General features: G+C 37.6%; 2 protein-coding genes across 7 annotated transcripts in view; both read right to left on the reverse strand.

Annotated features, from left to right (window-relative positions):
• Positions 1–21,309, reverse strand: part of HRH4 (histamine receptor H4) — a 35,406-nt gene extending 14,097 nt beyond the window's left edge. For 2 of the 6 annotated variants that reach the window (XM_037806400.1, XM_037806401.1), the window contains exons 1-2: positions 14,463–14,820; positions 11,466–11,629 (exon numbers count right to left, since the gene is read on the reverse strand). In XM_037806400.1, coding sequence (XP_037662328.1) covers positions 11,466–11,629; positions 14,463–14,658 — 360 coding nt within the window. In that variant the 5' untranslated portion in view covers positions 14,659–14,820. Of the gene's footprint in view, positions 1–4,681; positions 5,929–11,465; positions 11,630–14,462; positions 14,821–18,321; positions 18,371–19,289; positions 19,457–21,176 lie in introns of those variants that run through there. The other 4 variants (XM_037806397.1, XM_037806398.1, XM_037806399.1 and 1 more) reach the window with 4 other exon arrangements.
• A 365-nt stretch (positions 21,310–21,674) lies between these two features.
• IMPACT (impact RWD domain protein) overlaps positions 21,675–22,296 on the reverse strand; it is a 38,221-nt gene continuing 37,599 nt past the window's right edge. The window contains exon 12 of the mRNA XM_037806403.1: positions 21,675–21,809. The gene's annotated coding sequence lies outside the window, so the exon portion shown is untranslated. The remainder of the gene's footprint in view (positions 21,810–22,296) is intronic.

Genomic DNA, 22,296 nt, shown 5'->3' on the forward strand with positions numbered 1-22,296 from the left:
TCAGTTATACCAGTGGAGTTGGGTCTGCATTTAAGATGCGTTAATGAGAATTTTTAAATCTGATTTTATAAGCCAGCATTGTTTAGGGGTAGAGGGAACAGTTATTACTCATATTATAATAGGAGCCTTCATTGTATGAAAGGATTTACCTGAAGATATCTTTAGAAATTTAAATATACAAACACATGCATATAGAAAATGGGATCACACTGTGTGTGTTTTTTTTCTCTAGAAAGATCTACAGCAAACTAATAATTATGGGTTCTCCTTGGGTATAGGATGCATCTTATTAATGACTTTTCTTTTTTACAATAAGTACATAGCACTTTAATTGTAATGGAAAATATATTTTAAAGCTCCTACCATGTAAATTTAAAATACTTGGATTTTAAAACTAGGATTTATGTCCATTTCTCAGGAACATGCTTCGTGCATGCCTTTTCAATTAGTATTTACTGAATACTTGTGGGGTGCCTAGCATTGTGCTAAACACTTTAGAGAACCCAAAGTAAATTTCATGTCCTTGGGACTATCAATCTTTTTAGCAAGGTTCATAAGACATTGTAGCAATAAGTTGTTAGTACATAATACATTCTCAATAAACATTTGTTAATGAATACATGAATGTATCATCAAAAGTAGTTTTCAAACTCTTCACAGGGGATTAGCCCTGTTTGGTTCACTTATCATTTTTCATATTTCAACACTTCTAAGGCTTACAATGTTCACTATTTAACAACTCTAAAATCAGAATGGGACTTACTATCAATTTTTTTTAAAGTATTGTTTCATAGACAATTTGCAGCATTTTCTCTTTAATGGTAAATAACAGTTTGCCTTACGTTGACAGCATCTTGGATGGAATGAAATACAATATATATTATAGTTTACTCATACTTCAGAAAATACATTGAATATTTGGGCATGCTTCCCCCAAGATTCAACTGGGAAAAGTTTTCATGGAGTCACTCCATTCAATGACTATTAAAGCCTTTAGTTATCATATGAAATCTACAACTACTCATTTATGAATGTTAAAGCCAACAGCTCACAAGTGGCAACTTTACGAAACTGATGTTCATTTATGAGCATTTATTTATCTAATTTTTCAGTTACCATTGAATACTATACACATTTCTCCTATTTTGAATTTAATGCAATGAATAATTATATATAAAAATTATGTGCATTTCAAAACATTTATATACTTAAAAGATTTTTGTAGTTTTAGTGTTTGAAATTGATCAAAGGTTTAAAAGATCTAAGAAATGTGAGAAAGACTAACCTGTACAGGAACTCTGAGGAGTCATAGAAGAAATACTGATAAAACATTACAGGAGAGATGAAATTGCCTAGGATGCCAAAATTAAATTTTATAACAAAGACAGGCAGAGAACACTGAAAAAAAAAAAAGAACAACTAGAAAGGGAAAAAAAATGTCATTGGCCTAATAAGATGTTAATACCCAAAAAGGTAGAAACTACACTATATAATAAAGGAATAATTTTTGAGCTGCATTATTGGGCACCCAAGTTAAAGATATCAAATAAATGCAACAATATTTTGTTAAAAATTATAGATATCAACTAGCTCAGTGGTTTACCAGGTACATCTAGTTTGATCATATAGTCCTTTGTTTTTGTTTTTGTTTTAAATCTTCATTTTATTGAGATATATTCACATACCATGCAGTCATAAAAACAAATTGTATATTCGATTGTTCACAGTACCATTACATAGTTGTACATTCAACACCTAAATCAATCCCTGACACCTTCATTAGCACACACACAAAAATAACAAGAATAATAATTAAAGTGAAAAAGAGCAATTGAAGTAAAAAAGAACACTGGGTACCTTTGTGTGTTTGTTTGTTTGTTTCCTTCCCCTATTTTTCTACTCATCCATCCATAAACTACACAAAGTGGAGTGTGGTCCTTATGGCTTTCCCAATCTCATTGTCACCCCTCATAACCTACATTTTTATACAATTGTCTTCGAGATTCATGGGTTCTGGGTTGCAGTTTGATAGTTTCAGGTATCTACCACCAGCTACCCCAATTCTTTAGAACCTAAAAAGGGTTGTCTAAATTGTGCATAAGAGTGCCCACCAGAGTGACCTCTTTGCTCCTTTTGGAATCTCTCTGCCACTGAAGCTTATTTCATTTCCTTTCACATCCCCCTTTTGGTCAAGAAGATGTTCTCCATCCCATGATGCTCAGTCTACATTCCTCCCTGGGAGTCATTTTCCACGTTGCCAGGGAGATTCACTCCCCTGAGTGTCTGATCCCACGTAGGGGGGAGGGCAGTGATTTCACCTTTCAAGTTGGCTTAGCTAGAGAGAGAGGGCCACATCTGAGCAACAAAGAAGCATTCGGGAGGAGGCTCTTAGGCACAATTATAGGGAAGCCTAGCCTCTCCTTTGCAGCAACAGTCTTCCCAAGAGTAAATCCTGCGGTAGAGGGCTCAACCCATCAAACTACCAGTCCCCTATGTCTGTGGTCATGTTAGCAACCATCGAGGTGGGGTAGGCCAATACCCCTGCATTCTCCACAACAGGCTCCTCAAGGGGGCTCTACATATTTTTTTCCTTGTTTTTTTTTTAACTTTTTTTTTTTTTTAAATCAACTGTATGAAAAATAAAAAAATAAAAAAATAATTAAAAAAAAATACAATAAAAGAACATTTCAAAGAGACCATAACAAGGGAGTAAGAAAAAGACAGTTATCCTAAGATAACTGCTTTACTTCCAACATGTTCCCACTCTACCCCAAGAAAGTTACCTAATATAGCAACATTTCTGTGAACTTGTTCCTACTATACCCATCAGAAATTAACAGACCATAGTCATTCCTGGGCATCTCCAGAACGTTAAATAGCTTATCTGTTCTTCTTGGATTATCATTCCCCCTTCCTTAATTGCTCTCTATTGCTAGTTCCCCTACATTCTACATTATAAACCATTTGTTTTACATTTTTCAAAGTTCACATTAGTGGTACCATATAATATTTCTCTTTTTGTGCCTGGCTTATTTCGCTCAGCATTATGTCTTCAAGGTTCATCCATGTTGTCATATGTTTCACGAGATCGTTCCTTCTTACTGCCGTGTAGTATTCCATCGTGTGTATATACTACATTTTATTTATCCACTCATCTGTTGAAGGACATTTGGGTTGTTTCCATCTCTTGGCAATTGTGAATAATGCTGCTATGAACATTGGCGTGCAGATATCTGTTCGTGTCACTGCTTTCCGATCTTCCGGGTATATACCAAGAAGTGCAATCGCTGGATCGAACGGTAACTCTATATCTAGTTTTCTAAGGAACTGCCAGACTGACTTCCAGAGTGGCTGAACCATTATACAGTCCCACCAACAATGAATAAGAGTCCCAATTTCTCCACATCCCCTGCAGCATTTGTAGTTTCCTGTTTGTTTAATGGCAGCCATTCTAATCAGTGTGAGATGGTATCTCATTGTGGTCTTAATTTGCATCTCTCTAATAGCTAGTGAAGCTGAACATTTTTTCATGTGTTTCTTGGCCATTTGTATTTCCTCTTCAGAGAACTGTCTTTTCATATCTTTTGCCCATTTTATAATTGGGCTGTCTGTACTATTGTCATTGAGTTGCAGGATTTCTTTATATATGCAAGATATCACTCTTTTGTCAGATACATGGTTTCCAAAAATTTTTTCCCATTGAGTTGGCTGCCTCTTTACTTTTTTGAGAAATTCCTTTGAGGTACAGAAACTTCTAAGCTTGAGGAGTTCCCATTTATCTATTTTTTCTTTTGTTGCTTATGCTTTGGGTGTAAAGTCTAGGAAGTGGCCGCCTAATACAAGGTCTTGAAGATGTTTTCCTACATTATCTTCTAGGAGTTTTATGGTACTTTCTTTTATATTGAGATCTTTGGACCATTTTGAATTAATTTTTGTGTAGGGTGTGAGGTAGGGGTCCTCTTTCATTCTTTTGGATATGGATATCCAACTCTCCCAGCCCCATTTGTTGAAAAGACCATTATGACCCAGTTCAGTGACTTTGGGGGCCTTTTCAAAGATCAGTCGGCCATAGATCTGGGGGTCTATCTCCAAATTCTCAATTCGATTCCATTGTTCAATATGTCTATCTTTGTGCCAGTACCACGCTGTTTTGACAACTGTGGCTTTATAATAAGCTTCAAAACCAGGGAGTGTAAGTCCTCCCACTTCGTTTTTCTTTTTTAGAGTGTCTTTAGCAATTCGAGGCATCTTCCCTTTCCAAATAAATTTGCTAACTAGCTTTTCCAAGTCTGCACATATAGTCCTTTAATCGTCTCTTAGACTTTCTCTTTCTTCCACATTTTCTCACAAAGAAAAGTTTTAGCTCACATGGAAGTTGGAAGAACAGAGCAGGAAGGAATAGGCCAGTCCTCCTTTCAACCAGTTGGTGACCATCCCCATCTCTCACCCTCTCCTGATATAATTGCTGAGATTCCAAGACAACTTCACTGAGGACCTTGGAGAGCTGGGGTCACCTGCTCTTTCCTCCACCACTTCATTCCTTTCTGAGATCAGGAATATAAAGTCTTAAATCCACATGAGCTCTCCTCTTTCACCTGGACAAATTGCCATTCCCTGCTCCTGTAAATTCAAACTCCAGTTCTCCTGTTCACTCTTCATAACAAAGTTGCCCACACTCAACAAAGAGGAAGTCTTCTTTATATTCAGGCAACCTAATTCTTTTCTCTATTGTATACCTTAGGGAATAATTTTTAAATGACCAGTTTTCATTACTATAAAATAAAAAGGGAAATTCATTGAAGAATGTAGCAAACACTGAACATAGAAAACGAAACCTCCTGACTTTCACAGCCAATGTTATATCAAGATCTAAAAGGCAAGGAAGAGTTGATGACTAAGCTAAAACTTTGTGGCTACAATTTTACAAAATATACTGTTGTCAATTTATAATTATACTGTTGATAATCATCAGAATAATTTTCCATTTACTTTCAGGTTAAAATTTTTAACTTTCCAAATGTTACCGTTTTAAGGACTTTTCTGGTGGAGTGGAAAGACAAAATGAAAGCTAGATTGAATTAACTTAGGAAGGATTAAATTAGAAAATTATTTTTACGATGATGTTGACCGATTTTGTGACAGCATGGCTTGTTTTTTCATACAAAATATTTTCAAGAAAGCCTTTTGAAAACGCTTGTGACACAATGGATATAAAAAAGGATTGACAAAGGAGTTGAACCACTGAAGCCAAAATGTAATATCCAACCAATATGACTTAGGACGTTTGTCTGGGGGGTAAATTGAGAGAACAAATGTGAACAGAGAATATGGAGCCCAGCAAATGGCAAAAACACCTAAGAGCACAGCCAGTGACTTGGCTAACTTCTTGGCTCTGAGCAGTTCAAGATGTTCTCTTTGGTGAAGAGCTACAGAATCTGAGTGGGAGAGGGAACATGTCTTGGAAGCAGTTATACTGTGACTCATCTGGGTTCTTAGGGAAAAAAAGAGACTGCTCTTTCTTCGCTGTTTCCCTGAATGAAGGGACACTTCTGTCTCCTCTGGTTCAGGAAGAGATGTCCTTGAAAATAGTCCACATATGAGTGAGTTTCCACAGCTGCTGGAAGAGACAGGAGAAGGGAGGGCAGTGTGGCTTGGGCACCGAATGATACTACCACGTTTCCACAGGCTCCAATAAATGTACATGTTAAAATACACCACCGAGATGACTGGGACCAGGAATTCAAAGGCTAACGTGAGGATGAGGATATACCATTTTGAAAGAAAACCAGGTTCACATTGCATCTTCTCTTCCTTCCAAGACTCTAATGCTAGAATTAGGGGGCCATGCACTATAAAGGCCAGCACCCAGACAGCCCCCATCAGAGCCACAATCTTCCAGATCCCAGTTTTTTTGGCTCTATAAGACACCTACAAGAGACCAAATACATTATTATCAATATGGTGAACATGTTGCATATTCATGTAACAAACTTGGCTAAAATATCCCATAGGCCCACAGAAATTTCAAGAATGTGCAAGAGGTGGGGACATAACTGTACCTGGGTATCATGATATGGGCAAGGACAGATGTTTTAATTTCAGTGAAGCCTGTGCCAAGGTGCACACTTTCTTTGTGGTTTTTGGATGGAAGACTCTAACACTCAAGACTAAATCTGACACTATAGAAAATGTCAAGGCCAAAGTCTAAAATAAGAATGGAATTTTTTCTAATCCATAGGCATTAATCTGAACTGTCAAACAACTGAAAATGGGGCTACCAATCTGCAGGCTGGGTGATGACCAACATTGTATTTAATGAAATTGAACAGGATAGTAAAGAATAGATCATATACAGTAAGGATAGGTGTTGTTTGATGAAATTTTTGCTTTATGGAAAGAAATATGAAAAGAGAAAGGACTGTACTGAATCACAGTGAAAAAGGCATTTATCTGATTCCAATATTTAGAAAAATATCTACTCTGCAGCTTATGCTGAGATTTCAAGGTGAGGTCAAGGAGAGAAAGAATTCTCACATCACTCTGAAGATCAAGCATAAAAAAAGAAAGAAGCCAGCATTGATCAAGATGGTGGAGCAAAATGCTTCAAGTCTTCATTCCCCCATAGAAGCTCTGAACAACCAGCAAGAACTGGCAGAAACATTTTTCTCAAAGCACCATAAAATAGTTAAGGACTACAGTAACAGGTGAATGTTAAATCAAGAGAAAGGCTACTCAAAAGCAGTTGGATCTTGTGGACCCTAGCTGGCCCCAGTCCCAGTACCAGAGGGAGCAGAGTAACCCTTGTGCATACTGGGAGCATGAATGCCCAACCCAATTGTCTGGTGGTGGCCAGGGGACTGACTACCCTTAGACCTGCCCTGCATGTAAAACGCATGTCACAGAGTGCTCCTACAAAATGCTGTGGGAAAGCAGTCAGGCTGTGCTGCCTGTGAACAATGTTAAATTGCTTGAACTTGATGACTGCACTTAAGGTGGTTACATAATGAATATCCTTGTTCTTAGGAAATGTACATAGGAATATTAAGTGTTCAAGGAGCATGATGTATACAACCTACAGTCAAGGATTCAGAAAATGGATAGATAGATAGATAGATAGATAGATAGATAGATAGATAGATAGACAGATAGACAGACAGACAGACAGAGAATGTTACAGCAATGTAACAAAATGTTAAAACTGGTAGAGCTGGGTATCTCATGGGATAGGGATGTGTTGGAGTTCTCTGTATGGGGTTTGTATTTTTGTAACTGTCCTAAAAGTTTGAAAGTATTTCAAAATAAAAAGTTTAAAAAGTGAAGAAAAAAAAAAATACAGACAGACATTTAAACCTGACATGGAGAAATACTATGGTGTTAATGAGTATTATGAAATTGCTTCTTTCTACAAGCGTTTCCATCTGACCAAACTGTGATGTCCAGCCCACTTTGACAGACTGACTGTGGCAAGCGCTGTCTTGTCTACTACTTTAATCAACCTAAAGATAAGTGAATATAATTGTATCAGTAAAAGAAGAGCCTAACTTATTAAAACAAAACAAAACTTTTTTAAGGGTGAAGAATGTTCTAGCTCCAATTGGTCACAAGGACAGGCTTTCATAAGGGAAAATGAGATTATACAAATAGGAATGCCCTCCTATAACAGGACCCACAAGCCTTGTGTTGATCCACAAATCTTTAAGAATATCTTCTACAAGAAATGTAAAGAGCCCAAGGCTAACTATAACAAGATGAGGGAAAAACATAAGAAGCAAGAATGTTAAGAAGACCTCTGACAGATGACCACTCTGAACCTCCTGGAAGGAAGGAAGTTTCCTTCCAACTCAGATGTTCCTTGTTTCTGATCTCCTAGTGATCTACACATGAAATTGGAACATGCCTCCCTTTTCACTACCTCTTGTGTACTCTTTTCCCTGTGAGTTTTTGAGTCTTATTCTACAATGTTTTCTCATTTTTTATTAAAGAGTGCATCATTGCCCAGTACTGTTTTTCTTTGATGGATTATCTTTGCTGAGAAGGGCTCACCAAACTGGCTGCAGGTAAGAGGAAACTGATTTTATACCGGAAAAAAAAAAAAAAAAAAAGTAAGTTAATTGTTTTAAACTGCAGGGAAATGATTTTTTTTTCCTTTCCAAATTACTGGTATTTCTGAGGCTAAGCTAAAATGCATATGGTACTGACCACAAGCTCCCATATACAATGGGCTTTTTTTTTGCCTTCTGCTTCTCATGCCTGTAATTAACACATCTCTTTGCACTAAATCTAATGATTATGAAGATGGTAACAATACCCAGATGATCATAAAACTGTAGTTTTTTAATTTCTCTATTCAGCCTCTATAATGATAAGATGTAATATGCTGGCAAGTCACCTCTTTTCCATTATGCATAAGGTCAAATGGGATAATGAACATCCAGGTGAACTGAGAAGATGCTGATGTCTTCAACTCTGGGTAGCTAGAGCACTGCTTGAATCCAGGCCCAGGCCCTTTGGAGTGTCCTCCCAAAAATCAATCAGGGACCCAGTCCTGACCACTATTATGTCCATCATTCAGGATATTGCCTCTTCCTTCTTCACCCCAATAAAATATGCAAACACCCTCTCAGTCAGGTTTCTCTTGCGAGGCAGAGCAGGCAATTGGAACTTGCTGGTGTGAATTATAAGATGGGACCCAGGACATCGGAAGCGCCCCAGGCAATCAGCCAATCCTCCAGCAAAAACAGTTTCCATGGTCTTGATTTTACTGTCAAACGTCTTTCTTCATCTGAAGTGAAGAAATACTCCTCTCTTTCCATCCTAATAATTCTGAGTACATTTTAATTCCCATCCCCTCCAGCTTTAATCAAGCCCTGTCCTTCTCCTTCCCCCACCCACTCTTGCTTTCACCACATGGAATCGGCTACTCCAGCGAATTTCTTATAATCGTGTGCTGCCATCTCCATGGAGCTTTCCTTTTCCAAATTAATGTAAGATGTCCATTTCCTAGGCCCTGCCCACTCCAACACTATCACACTGTCTCCCCTTCTTCCAGCTACAGCAAGTGCTTAGCTTGCCCACTATCACTCCCTGCGAGCTCTCAAGGGCCTCAGGAGGCTTCCTTCAGGCTTTACATGGCTATGTTCGAACCATTAGGCAGTATAGGTCCAAGTGTGGCCTGAGCACTTAAATTGTACTTGATTCTGTGCTATGTACTAGGGACCTGGGATCTAGCTGACCCAGCCCTCACCAAGTTTACAGTCTGTACTGCCAGGGGAATTTCTTAGGGCAAAACCAGGAAACAAAGCCACCCACTTTCTTTCCAGACATCACTCTTCATTTCTTTGGAAATTCTAAGAACTTTTTTCTACCTGGCAAAACTGTCCCTTATCTGCCCCCAAACCTGAGGGTTACAGGAGAGCTTGGACAGATCAGCAGACATCTTCTTAGTTCTAGGCTCATCCAATAAAGTTTAAAAAGAAACTTTCACCCAGAAATAAAGGAAAATAGGAAAAGTACAAATGGGAAAGATTATGAATTAGAGCACTGTTTTTCAAATATTTTGATTGTGACCTAAGGTAAGAAATGTTTCACGACCTCACCAAGTATATAAGTGTTCATAAAACAATACCTACCTTTACTTTCTACAACGTACTTTGATATTTTCTACTGTACTTTTTTTTTGTTCTGTTCTGTTCCACATTCTTTCATTAAAAAAAAGCCATGGGGCACAACCCACTAAATTAATTCCCTGACTCATTGATGGCTCAACACCAGCAGTTTGAAAAAAAACATGAGATTACAGGCATCTGAATTATTCATCCAAACTGATGTGAACTCTTGCCACAACTCCAGTGGCCAGTACAAAGTGCACTGGACCCTGGCACCAATGAAGTACCCAATGCCAAGTACTGGAGACAGCTGTGGTCCCCCCAAATCCATTCTCCCTTCTTTGGGCCATAATGCTGCTCAGCTCTAGCAACCACATTTTCCAGCTGTCCTTGCAGCAAGGTGACCATGTGACTATGTTTCTCCAGTCAAATGTAAGTGGAAATGACTGTGTGAAAATACCCTGCCCTGGACTTCTGCCTTTTCCTCTTCCTGTCTAGATCCTGGAGTGACAGCAACATGACTTTGACCATGCTGGTGAGGACGACGGCCTAGAGCCGGAATCACCAAATACTATGGGGCCTCTTTTGGAACACAGCTAAGACCATTTTTTAAAAAACACATTGCCTGTGGCTGCTTTTGAGTGAATCAGCAGATCTGAGTAGTTGCGACAGAGACCATAGGGCCTGCAAAGTCAAAAATATTTACTCTCTGGCCCTTTACAGAAAATGTTTGCCAGCCACTGCCCTAACCAAGGCAGAGCTGCCATGCTAGCTTCGGTTCCTGGCTGAGTTCCTGGAGAAGAGCCTCCCACCTTTTATGTTGTGTGAGAGAAAAATAAAGTATCTTGTTACGGTCTCAGCATTTAGGAGTCTCTTTATTACTGCACTTTATCCTGTGCCCTAACGCGCCCTCCCAACCCTGTCTGCCTCTGGGCTGCACAGGCCAGCAGACTCGGCCATCCCTGCCCCCTCCGTGCCTCCAGCACAGCACCCAGCACTCAGTATTGAAGCCATCTGTCTTGGGCTCTGTCTCCACATGAGACTATTAGGGTCCTCAAAACAGAGCCTTCAATGACTCATTTTGGTATCTCAGCATTTAGCAGAAGGCCCGTCACAGAGTAGTCACCCAAAGATGTGGGTCTCTACATCTCAGGAATTTCCTATCTAGGCCACAAAGATTTCAGATCACTTGCCCATATTTCTAAGGCCCCCTTCTAACCATTGTTGTTACATAAACCTTATTTTCTCCTTTGTTCTAGTGCTGATAAATGTAATTTGCTTAAGAATTGTCACTAACTTGTGGATGAGGCTTTTCCAAATCTTGAGTTAAGTTTAGACTATCTTGGCATTGGGACTTGATCTTTCTGGTTGGTACCACTGTATAACCTGTAGCTTCCCTGAATACTCTCTGTCCTTTGGCCATTCAGAATTGATCATCTTCTCATCTCATTCAAAAGTCTGGGGTTTGACCTGCCCAACAAGTTCCAGCCTGAGAAAAACATTCAGGTCTCAATTTTTCTATGAAATAGAACTGATGAACCAACTCTGAACCTAAAGTATATCCAAGCATCTCACAGACCAGAGCCGCTGACTCATATATCCCTCTGACAACTGTCTTGGGTTTTCTTTGATGCTTTTCTGTTTTAGAGGCACAGAGGGAAATGACTTACCCAAATCCCACCCAGCAAATTTCCTCTGAGGACTGATGAGAATTTTTTTATCAGGTAACAAAAGAACAGCACTCCTCTCAGGTTTTGCAATTTAACAAAGAATTAGATTTAAAAAAAAAATTCTGCTTTGGAACCCAAAATTTGCATTTATATAATCTCCTATTGAAGATAAATTAACGTTTTTACTTACAGCATTTGAGACTGACAAATATCGATCATAGCTGATGAGGACAATGTTATACACAGATGCTGTACACAAAAGATAGTCAACAATGAGCCAAAATGCACAGATCTGACTTCCAAACTTCCACTCAAATAGTACATAAGGAATGTACAAGGGAATAGAGATTGCACCTGTACAGGAAAAAAGGGGGTAAAAGTGTATATCAGTTAATACAAAGAGACATATTCTAATGGCTCAATTATATTCTAAAATGGCTCAATTATAATTCAGAGTATTTCATCAACAGACTCGAGACTACACTAATGCAAGGTGTTAATAATAGGGTGATATTTGAGGGAAAAAAATACATCCTAATATAAACTATGGACTACAGTTAATAGTACAATTATATTGTTCTTTCATCAGTTGTAACAAAGGTACCACATTAATGCAAAGTGTTATTAAGGGGGGTGTGTGTGGGAATGCTGTATTTTTTACATGGCTTTTCTGTAAACCTGTAACTTCTCTAATAAAGAAAAAATTTTTAATTAAAAAAATTAATGGATCTCTGGATAAACCTGGCAGGGGGCAGGGAAAGTGTGAAGGGTGAGACTGGCAGACTGTATCTGACTGAAGCTCCCTTCTTTTCCTACCTACCTGCTGATGGACTGGAACCACCAAAACAGCTGAAAAACTAACCTGCCCAGAGCTGCTCAAAGGTGAATCACATCCGTATGTTGGGGTGCTCAAGGCCATGGGGAGTTGGGGGGCTACCAGAATGGGAACCTTGGGGCACGCATAGAGATACGCCCTTCTTATCTGGACCCATCTTTGTTCACAAGCTTCAGACCACAGGCTCTCTCGGCTGGGTACAGCCTTACCGCCCCACCATCACCACCACCAGGGCATTCAGAGCCTCCCTGCTTTCTGCTTAGTCAAAATACATACATAATCTATTTGACGTGCTCACTGCCATCTAGAAGTTGCACATTCAGTGAAAAAGGAGGGAGAGACAGATAATTGATCTAGATTATTCTCTATGTTCATATAAATATATTTGTACATTTGTACATATTTATGTGAGCATAGAGAATGATGTGTAAGGATATATATCAAACTGTTAATAATGGTGACCTGGAGGGGCAGAATTGAGGAAAGAAATGGAGAAACTGTTGCTGTTTTCTTTTTTGTGTTGGTTCGCCACCGTTATCCGTGACTCGGTCATTTCTATGCCTATGACTCTCTCCTGCTGGAATCACTCTCTCCAGCTGGAAATTTCCTCCAGAACTTTAAGTGCAACATCAGAAGCTGATTTCTGCATCTTCCCTCCCCAAATGCTCCCTAGTTCTATGAATTGCACCACAATTTTCTTAATCTCTAAGACTCAATCTTCAACTGAATTTCATTTCTTCTGCAGGACCCCTGCCTTGCAGCTCTGCCTCCCTGCCTTGTTTTCCATTCTCAGTCTTGCTCAGACACAACCGGATAACTCTGCCAAGATTACTGCAGGATTGTCTCTGGAATCAGGTGCTTCAGGCTCCAGCCTCTCCCACCAACTACAGCTCTTCTGATGCCTCAAAAATAAAGCTTTAATCCATCCAATCTCTCACCTGCTTTACAATCTTTAAATAAACTCTCCTTGCCTGCTGAATGAATGCCAATCCAAACTCACACTAGTACTCCAGGGACTTGACTCTATATCTCCCAACCACACTAGCTTTATCCTCTACTGCTCCAATCGCACACCATTTGCACTACTGGCTAGTGTGCAAATCTTATGAAGATATGCACCATGATTTTCTACCAGCATGCCTTTGCTGATTCTCTGCCTATGAAAATTATATCCACCCTTCAAAGTTTATTTCAAATGCTACTATCCTCTTACCAAACATGCCTTCTCCCTCCTCTAAGTATCCATGACACATGCTATCTCTGTGGGCTCTCACCTTGTTCTATACTACTATAATCACTTGTGAACTTCTCTTGTCCACTCTACCACATTGAAAACTAACTGAAGACTAACTTACTCTTCAAAATGTCCCCTCACCACCTAACTGTACTTGAGTATCTAGCATTACTTCACATAGTAGACACTCTACTAACATTTTTGACTAATGTAATGGTCTGAATTGTCTCATATCTGCAGAGAAACTAAAAGAGAAGGGAGCTAATGTTTTTTGAATACCCACTATGTTCCATGCAATTAACTAAGTATTCTATGAGTTGTATTTCATTTTGACATAAACGTGAGCATTTAGGTAGCTACAGACAAAGATAATCTGATGTCAGATTCAATTACACTAGAATATCAGCTAACATTTCTGCACATTATGATAAGCAGTGTTTTAAAGAAAACAACAATGACCATCAGGCAGTGAAAAATTACAAAGTGCAGGTTTTCAGGAAAGATTATCTTGATTTCTATAGTCTCTTACAATTATATATCTCTGTGATACTACATCATATGCAAGACAGTTATAGTGTCAGTGTATTTTAAAATATTTTCTACCATACCGTAAACTATTAACTATACCATTTAACTGACCTGAATGTCCCATTTCTGATTGTGCCAGTTAACACATATACATTATTTTCTATTACTCTAGTATTATGATATTCAGGTTATCATATATTTATATCATACTATGTATTATACTGTGATACTAAGGTAACTATGCTTATTTAAAGAAAAATGTTTATAAAGCTGAACATATCAAGGAAAATAATTTCAGAAACAAATAATTATTGGACTAAAACAATTTTAGAACTGTCCTGGAGTTCTTTTTATCCTGGAAAAAGAAAACAAGCTGTTTTCAGATGAAAACTCCCCTGCAACACTGATTTTTACATGTATTACATTCTCGGAAGTGCCAGATAGCCCCTCTGAACCTTAATGCTTGAACATTTTGGTTTTAATCTTTCCCAATTTCATATAGCTCCTTGAAATAACAAAAGCTTATTTTAAGGTTTTAAAAATAAATTACTATTGAAAAAGATTATCTTAAATAAAGATATGTAACTTACCCACAAAGAAGTCAGAAATGGCCAAGTTAAGAAAAAAGTAATTACTTCGATGTCTAAGGTTTTTGTCCACGACAAAAGCTAAAATGACCACAGCATTTCCTAGCGTTATGGCAAAAGCTAGTAAGGTCATTAAAAATGCTAAAGCAATCTTAGTGCTCGGTGATAAATTAGTTGTGCTATTAGTACCCATTATCATCCCAAATGATGAAGAAGCTCAATACAGCAAATAACTCAGCAAGGCAATTCTGACAAAGAATAGTTTCCAATCAGATACCTAAAATACAAAGTCCCATACTCAAAACAACATTTTTAAAATCGAATGCTGATCTCATAGTACTTCCTGATTCTTGGTAAAGCAAACTTGTGGTAGCAGCTTCCTTTTAACTGATACTGAAAAAACATTTCCAAGAGAGTAAGATGTTTTATCTTACATACTTTAATATGATTTATCCACCACCCATTAATAGAGAAATATATTTAATATATATAAAATAATGACAACACTATATATGTAATAAATTGGGTTCAAATGAGATTCTTTTTTTTATATAAAAACCATGTGAGGTTTATTTGAGCCAATCACATCAAATGAGATTTGTTTTTAAAACAACATAGATCCAATTAAATATTTCCTTCTGGCCAGATGAAGAAGTAACAGGGACTGAATTTACTGTCCTGTCTAAAACAACCAAAAAACTGGACTAAATAGATAAAACAATGGTTTTCAAGGCAATGGGCATCAGTGAGTGAAGGACAGTGATCCCCAAGTGAAGGAAAAACAAACAAGGTGAGCCCTATGATTGCCCAAGCCTTCTGCCTCGAGAGAGTTTCCTGGACTCAGTGCAGGGAGGGGAAGTCCAGACAAAGCCCAGCAGAGTCTATGAGTTGAGGAGACTAAGCTGAGAATCAGGGAGTACTGGAGATGACACTGTACTGCATGGAGACAAAACTCCAGAGGTCTGCTGGTCCCCTTCAAGAATTCAGCCGAGTACTGATCAGCACATGTGTGATGAAATTTCTTTGGCAGGGAAAAGCAGCGCTGCAAAAGAGGGAGGAAACACTACTAGTGCTCACAGAAGACTGGAAATAGTGCCTGTTCCCATCTGGGACGCTGAAAAAAAATATATGCTGCATGGGGCACTGCGTAGAGTGCTCAGAAGGTCTTGTCTCAGTAGTGGGGTATAACACTGCTTGGGTTCTGCCTAATAAATCTTAAAAGCAAGACCTGAAAGGATGACAGTTTCCAAATAACTTAACTATAACCATAAACACAGCTCTCAAAAATAGGTATAGAACACAAAAATATATAGCCTTCAACAAGGCAAAATTCCCAAAGTCTGGGATCCAATTAAAAATTATCAAGCATGCCAAGAAGCAGGCATATATGACCCATAATGAGGAGAAAACACATCAATTGAAACCAATCCAGAATTGATACAGATATTAGAATTAACAGATAAGGACATTAAAACAGTTATTATATGACACCAAAAGCATGAGCAACAACAACAAAAAAAAGGATGAATTGGGCTTTATTAAAATTAAAAACTTTTGTCCATCAAAGGACATTATCAAGCAAGTGACCTGATAATCTACAGAATGCCAGAGAATATTTGCATATCATATTTTGATAAAGGTCTAGTTGCCATGATATATAAAAGAGTTATAGCTGTATTACATATTTTCAAAAGGTTATGTGAAAATATAGAAGGTATTATAAAAAGAAACAAATCAAACTCCTAGAAATGAAAACCATAATTTCCGAGATAAAAAATAATTAGAAGGGATTAATGACAGAATAGATATTGTAAAAGAAAATAAATTAGTGAATCTGAATACATAACAATATGAGCTACCCAAAATGAAAGACAAAGATAAAAGGAGAATTTTAGGAAAAAGTAACAGAGCCTCACTAAGCAGTAGGAAAACTTCATTAATTTATGCTTTTATATGTCAGGATAGGGTTACTCACGGGAATTGAGTGACTGGAGAAGGGGACTTTCGAGGTGTTGATAACATTGCTTCTTGATACAGTTGGTAGATACATGGGTGTGTTGAATTTGTAAAAGTTTTGTCAACTATGCATTTATGATTTGTGCACTTTTTGGTATATATGTCATACTTAATATTTGTCTAATAGCAGTTCCTCAGAAAAAGGAGAGGAGGGAACAGAAAAATATTTGAAGAAAGAATGGCCAAAAACTTTCCAAATTTGATGAAAACTATAAACCAAGAAGTTCAATGAACTCCAAACACAAGATACATGAAGAAAACTACACAAGGGATATCTTAACCAAACTGCTCAAAACCAACGTTAAAAAGAAAATCCTAATAGCAGCCAGAGATAAAAGACACATTACATGGAGTCAAGAGGTCACTCTGGAAAGTATTCTTATGCACTACATAGATATCCCTTTTTAATTTTTAGTGTATTGGAATAGCCAGAAGGAAATACCTGAAACTGTTGAACTGCAACCCAGTATCCCTGATTCTTAAAGACAACTGTATAATTATATAGCTTACACAGGGTGACCATGTGATTGTGAAAACTTGTAGCTCAAACTCCCTTTATCCAGTGTATGACCAGATGAGTAGAAAAATGAGGACAAAAATTAAACGAAAAGTAGGGTGAGATGGGGGGAGGATGGAATGTTTTAGCTTTTTTTTTTAATTTTCTTTTTATTGTTTTTTTGGGGGGGTGGTAAGGAAAATGTTCAACAATTGATTGTGGTGATGAATGCACAACTATATAGATTGTACACTGTGGATGATTGTATGGTATGTGACTATATCTCAATAAAACTGAATTTTAAAAAAAGATACACTACATACATTTGCATGAGCAGATTTCTCATTGCAACCAATCCAAGCAAGACAGTGGCTCAACATCTTTAAGGTATTGAAAGAAAATAAAACTGTCAACCTAGAATTACTTTACTCAATAAAAATATCTTTCAAACACAGAGGCAAAATAAAGACTTTTTAAGATATACACAAGAATTCATCATCAGAGGACCTCCACTACAAGAACGTTAAAGGCAATCCTTCAGGAAGAAGCAAAATTATGCCAGAGAGAATCTAGACAAGAGAATTAAGAGGGCTGGAAATGGAGGGTTTTTTGGCTGGTTTCTCCCAATAGAATGTAAGTTGCCAGAAAGTAAAGACAGTGCTTTGTTTCATTTTGTTTTGTTACTTTTGAAGCATGACATACATACCAAAAAGTGCACAAATCATAAATGCATAATTGACAAAATTTTTACAAATTCAACACACCCATGTAACCACCAGCTGGATCAAGAAGCAATGTTATCAACACCTCAAAAGTCCCCTTCACTCCCTCAAACCCCGTGAGTAACCACTATCCTGACATACAAAAGCATAAATTAAAGTTGCCTGTTTTTGTTTTGTATGAACGGAATTATACATTCAAAAATAATATAAAAATACTTCTTCATATAGAGGCTTATGATCTACATTTGGTACTAAGATATTTTTATACACTGCTTTGTAATTTACTAATTTTATTTGCAATGCTTTTAAATTGATTCAAATGAAGAGGAAAAAGGAATTGGTTACACTTCCCCTTTCTTTATAATTTCACCGGAAGGAAAAAACATGCTTGTTCACTTGCTAATCACAACCTCAGCCTAGGGTTTTCTTATGGCACAAACCCAGCTGTTAAATTGTATTAAGTATCCACTTCAAAACCAAAAACCCAGATCTGGGTAATAAAAGGGCAAATACCTGTGAGTACAGCCCAAAAGTTCACTGCCAGAAAGATGCAGGTTCCCAAAGTAGACAGACTTTGATGAAGTAAGAGCAAGTCGAAATTTCTTCCCACCCATCCTTTCTGCCTTACCTCAGACTTGATAGAAACTGAGAGTAATATTGGCCTTTCCAGTGTCACATCTCTTCAGATCAGGCAGATTCCACTGACCACACAGACAACAATGGGTGAAATAACATCACATTCAATGGATCTATTATATTTCTTATCACCTTCAAAGTTGTGTGTTACTAAAAAATTACAATGGACAATTAAAACACCTACTTAAAAAGATGGAACTCATAAAGGATTGAAGGGCTGGTCTACAAATTTCCAGCACTATGCTTTGCAACTTAAGGTGAGGGGAAATAAAAGTGGGTCTCCATTAGACAAATGATTATACTTTTGTGGTGGACTTGGGAAGAAGGGGTACAGGCTGATGCAGGAATGTACATATAAGCCTTCCCACTGCAATTTTCTTTTCAATGCTGGATCTGGGAATCCCTGAACCAGGGCTACCATTATGAGCCCCCAGAGACTGGAAATATTCCAAAAAAGATAACATGTATATTAACTTGAACCTAAATACAAAAATTCTGAAGGGATTGATGGGATGGATTATCTGCACCTAAGGAATAACCGCACAAATATTTTGTTCCCATTTCTCTATACTTATGCGATATGAGTCCCTCTAATTGGAATAGACCAGAGAGGAAGCTGTGGAACATCTCATCTTGCTACCAACAATGTGGACTAGCCCAATGACTGAAACAGGGGAAAGCTTCAGATTTATATTAATAATAAATGGAAGAGAGATGAAATTTTTGCTGAGAGGAGTTAAAAAAAGTTTATTGGAACACAGCCACGCTTATTTGTTCATTGTCTACAGCTGCCTTTGTGCCCAAGTAGTAGAGCTGCAACAGAGACTGAATGGCCAGCAAAGTCTAAAATATTTACTATCTGACCCTTTACAGAAAAAGTTTGCCAATCCCTGGGTTAGCCACTTGGGAGAAGTTTAAAGGCTGAAGGAACAGGACCTCCCTAAAGCCCACATACCATACCTATATCCTCAGGTACAACTCACAGGTTGACAGATTTGTTCTGGTTTTGCTGCCATGCTGGGAGTTACTCTGATTTTGTTTCAATACTTTGAAAACAAAAGACAAGCATATGCATTTATAAATTGTGCTTAAATAGAAATAAAAACTAGTTTTACAAAATAAGCCAGAATGTTATGAGCCCACTGCAGGAGTATATCATGATATAATTCTTTTTCCATTTGTTTCAATAAAAGTACTAATGTTATATCACCTGCACATTAGCAATCAGAACCCATTCTGTTAAAAAACAAAAAAAAGTTTGGAAGCTTAATAAATCAACTAATATAACAAAAAAGATCACAGGGCTTCGATATTTGTGAGGTCATTGTTAATGAATGAACACTAGCAAATTAAATTTTAATAATGAGTATATGACAATAGACAATGTCCAATAAACTGGTCATTACGTTTCAACAATTTGTTTCAAAACCCTGATGGTTATATTGTACAATTTTTTAACTGTATTTATACAGCTGAAGTCTCATGTGCAAGACAGTCCTTGTGATTTTTAAAAATTTATCTGATAAAGAGAAAACAGACACTACATAGACAGGCATAACATGTCTATGTAATTATTTTTCTATTCATAGCATGCAAATTATTGCTGATTTCTTTTTAATCTGATTAAATTGGAACCTATTTGCTACTTCAATCTTCTTTGCATTTATTCCTTACTAATTCACTAACAAAAGACACTGGAATTTTTCACATCCTTCCAGAGTTATAAAGTCCCTTTCAAAAAAGCCAGCCAGCATTTACACTTAGTCAGCTTTCAAGATCATGTTAATAAAAAGCATGCAATAGTCCTTTTATGTAATTTCTTAATTCTAAACTCGAGACTCTAGAGAGCATTCAGCTTGAATAGGAGAAGGAAAGAAAGGCTGATAAGTACTCTGCTGACATTGTCTGTGGTATAAGATAAGGTACAGAAGTGAACAAGATGGCTGGACCCGCTATAGATAAGGTTGTGAAAGAGCACTGAGGGGGCCGGCCTGGAAAGCAATCAGGGATTTGTCCTACAGATTGTGTGTGGTAATTTTCACTAGGTTTTGTAATTTTGTGTGGGAAGAGAAAGCAACCCCACAGCCCTGGGGATTTTGCCTTGTGGCCTTAGGTTGTGGGGGAATTGCCTGATGGACCTCATGTATGTGGGCTGAAGGTAGATAACACTGAAGAAAAAAGGATGATGATGAATGAAGTTGGACCAGATTTCATTCTTTCTTACCTTGTAAGAAAAGAGTTGGTTAGGTGCAAAGTTCAAAATTTCATTCCAAATTCTACTTGAATTTCTTTAAATTTATTATACCTTACTCCTAAATGTCAAATTCTTTTCTAACTTGGGTTGCAGGCCCCTTATTTTTCTGTCACACCTGAGGTATTTCTAGCTGTTCTTTTTAAATATTATGGTCCTTTAAAAATTCAAATTCTGTACATAAAAATAAATATATAGAAATAAATCCCATCAACTGTCTATTATCACAGGTAGGCTCATCATTCAACACAAACTATCAGAAACTGTTCCATAATCATGGACTTTAATATTTAAAAGGTCATGATTAAGCCCTTTTTAGTCCATTTAGAGGCTTTAATATACCGATTAGCAACCTACTAAAATAATTGAGTAAAATAATATTCTTTGGATGGACTGTAACCAGTGATCCAAGGGCTACTGGCATCATTTGTATCCTTGAACTTAAAACCCTTAGATATGCTTATGTAGTTAAGGACAGAAATAAACCGTACTTCGTTTTGACCAGTCACTGTGGAATAACACAGGTAAGTGAACATCGGGCTAAAGAGTCAGCTTGTTAATATCACACGGGACAAAAGCAAGAGTCTTAACCTCACCCATCAGATGATGAACCTCAGCATCCTGGTCTCCGGCATGTTCCATCTCCTTCACCAGACAAGAGGCTAAAATATCATCAGGTAGAGGCTTTCTGGCAGGTTATCATTTAGGGATGATGAGTTAGTAAGAGGACCAGGCTTGTTTTCTTCTGTCTTTTTGCATTTTCTTGATAACTTTTTTCCTTCTTTCATTCTATTTTACATTTTGATCTTTCGTCTCCTTTTTCTTAAACGGCCTCCATTTTTCTGTTTTTTCAGTTTATGCATTTAGTTCTTGCATTTCTAAAGGAGCAGCTGCTCAAGCTTTTGTGTTGTTTAATGACATCAGGTTCCATAGCAGCCATGGCTGTCCAGTTGCTTCTACCTCGTGGTCCCCAACCTGGTCAAGAGCTCCCAAAAGAACACAAAGAAAACAGCACTTTCCTGTTTGGGCACCAAAGAGCCATCATTTAGGCTTGAGATTATCCCATAGGCTTCTTCGGTCACTTCCTTTTTCTTTACCAGAAGTTTCTGTGGATTCTGTCCTCAGGAAATCCTATTTCCTCTGGTGTCTGATTTTTCATTTGTCCAATCTAATACTTCTTAGTTCTACCAGAACCGAAGCATTATATCCAGGCTGCTTTCAGCAGGCAGCTAGAACAAAGGGCACCACATAAATAAGTTTTAGCAGAGCTATAGCCACGAACGGGCTCAGGACATCTAAGTACCAGGTAAAATGGCTTCCCTATTAATAAAGCAGGTTATACTTGAGTGTCATCATCATCTAGCCAATTATTTTCCCATGCCTGGTACCTGAATGCCAATTTTAACTTCTCTCACTCCTTCATCATTCACATCAATTCTACCTCCTAAAAGTATTTTAAATCTACCCACTTCCATCCATCCTCACTACTACTATCTCAGTTCAGGCCACTAAGATCTCTCACCTGAGATTTACACTCCCCTTTGGACTAAGATCTTACTGATTAGACAATATGATTTTGCTTTTTATCCAATGATAAATCTAGTAATCATCATCTGCTAGGCTTCCTCTGCTAGTCATTTGCTAGTTTCTGACTAGTAAATTTCATACATTCTTGCTTTTCATTTGCCCCTCCAAAAACCTATGTGGAAGAATTGT

Source organism: Choloepus didactylus, chromosome 16, assembly GCF_015220235.1.
Source record: "Choloepus didactylus isolate mChoDid1 chromosome 16, mChoDid1.pri, whole genome shotgun sequence".
In the NCBI taxonomy this organism is placed as follows: Eukaryota; Metazoa; Chordata; class Mammalia; order Pilosa; family Megalonychidae; genus Choloepus; species Choloepus didactylus.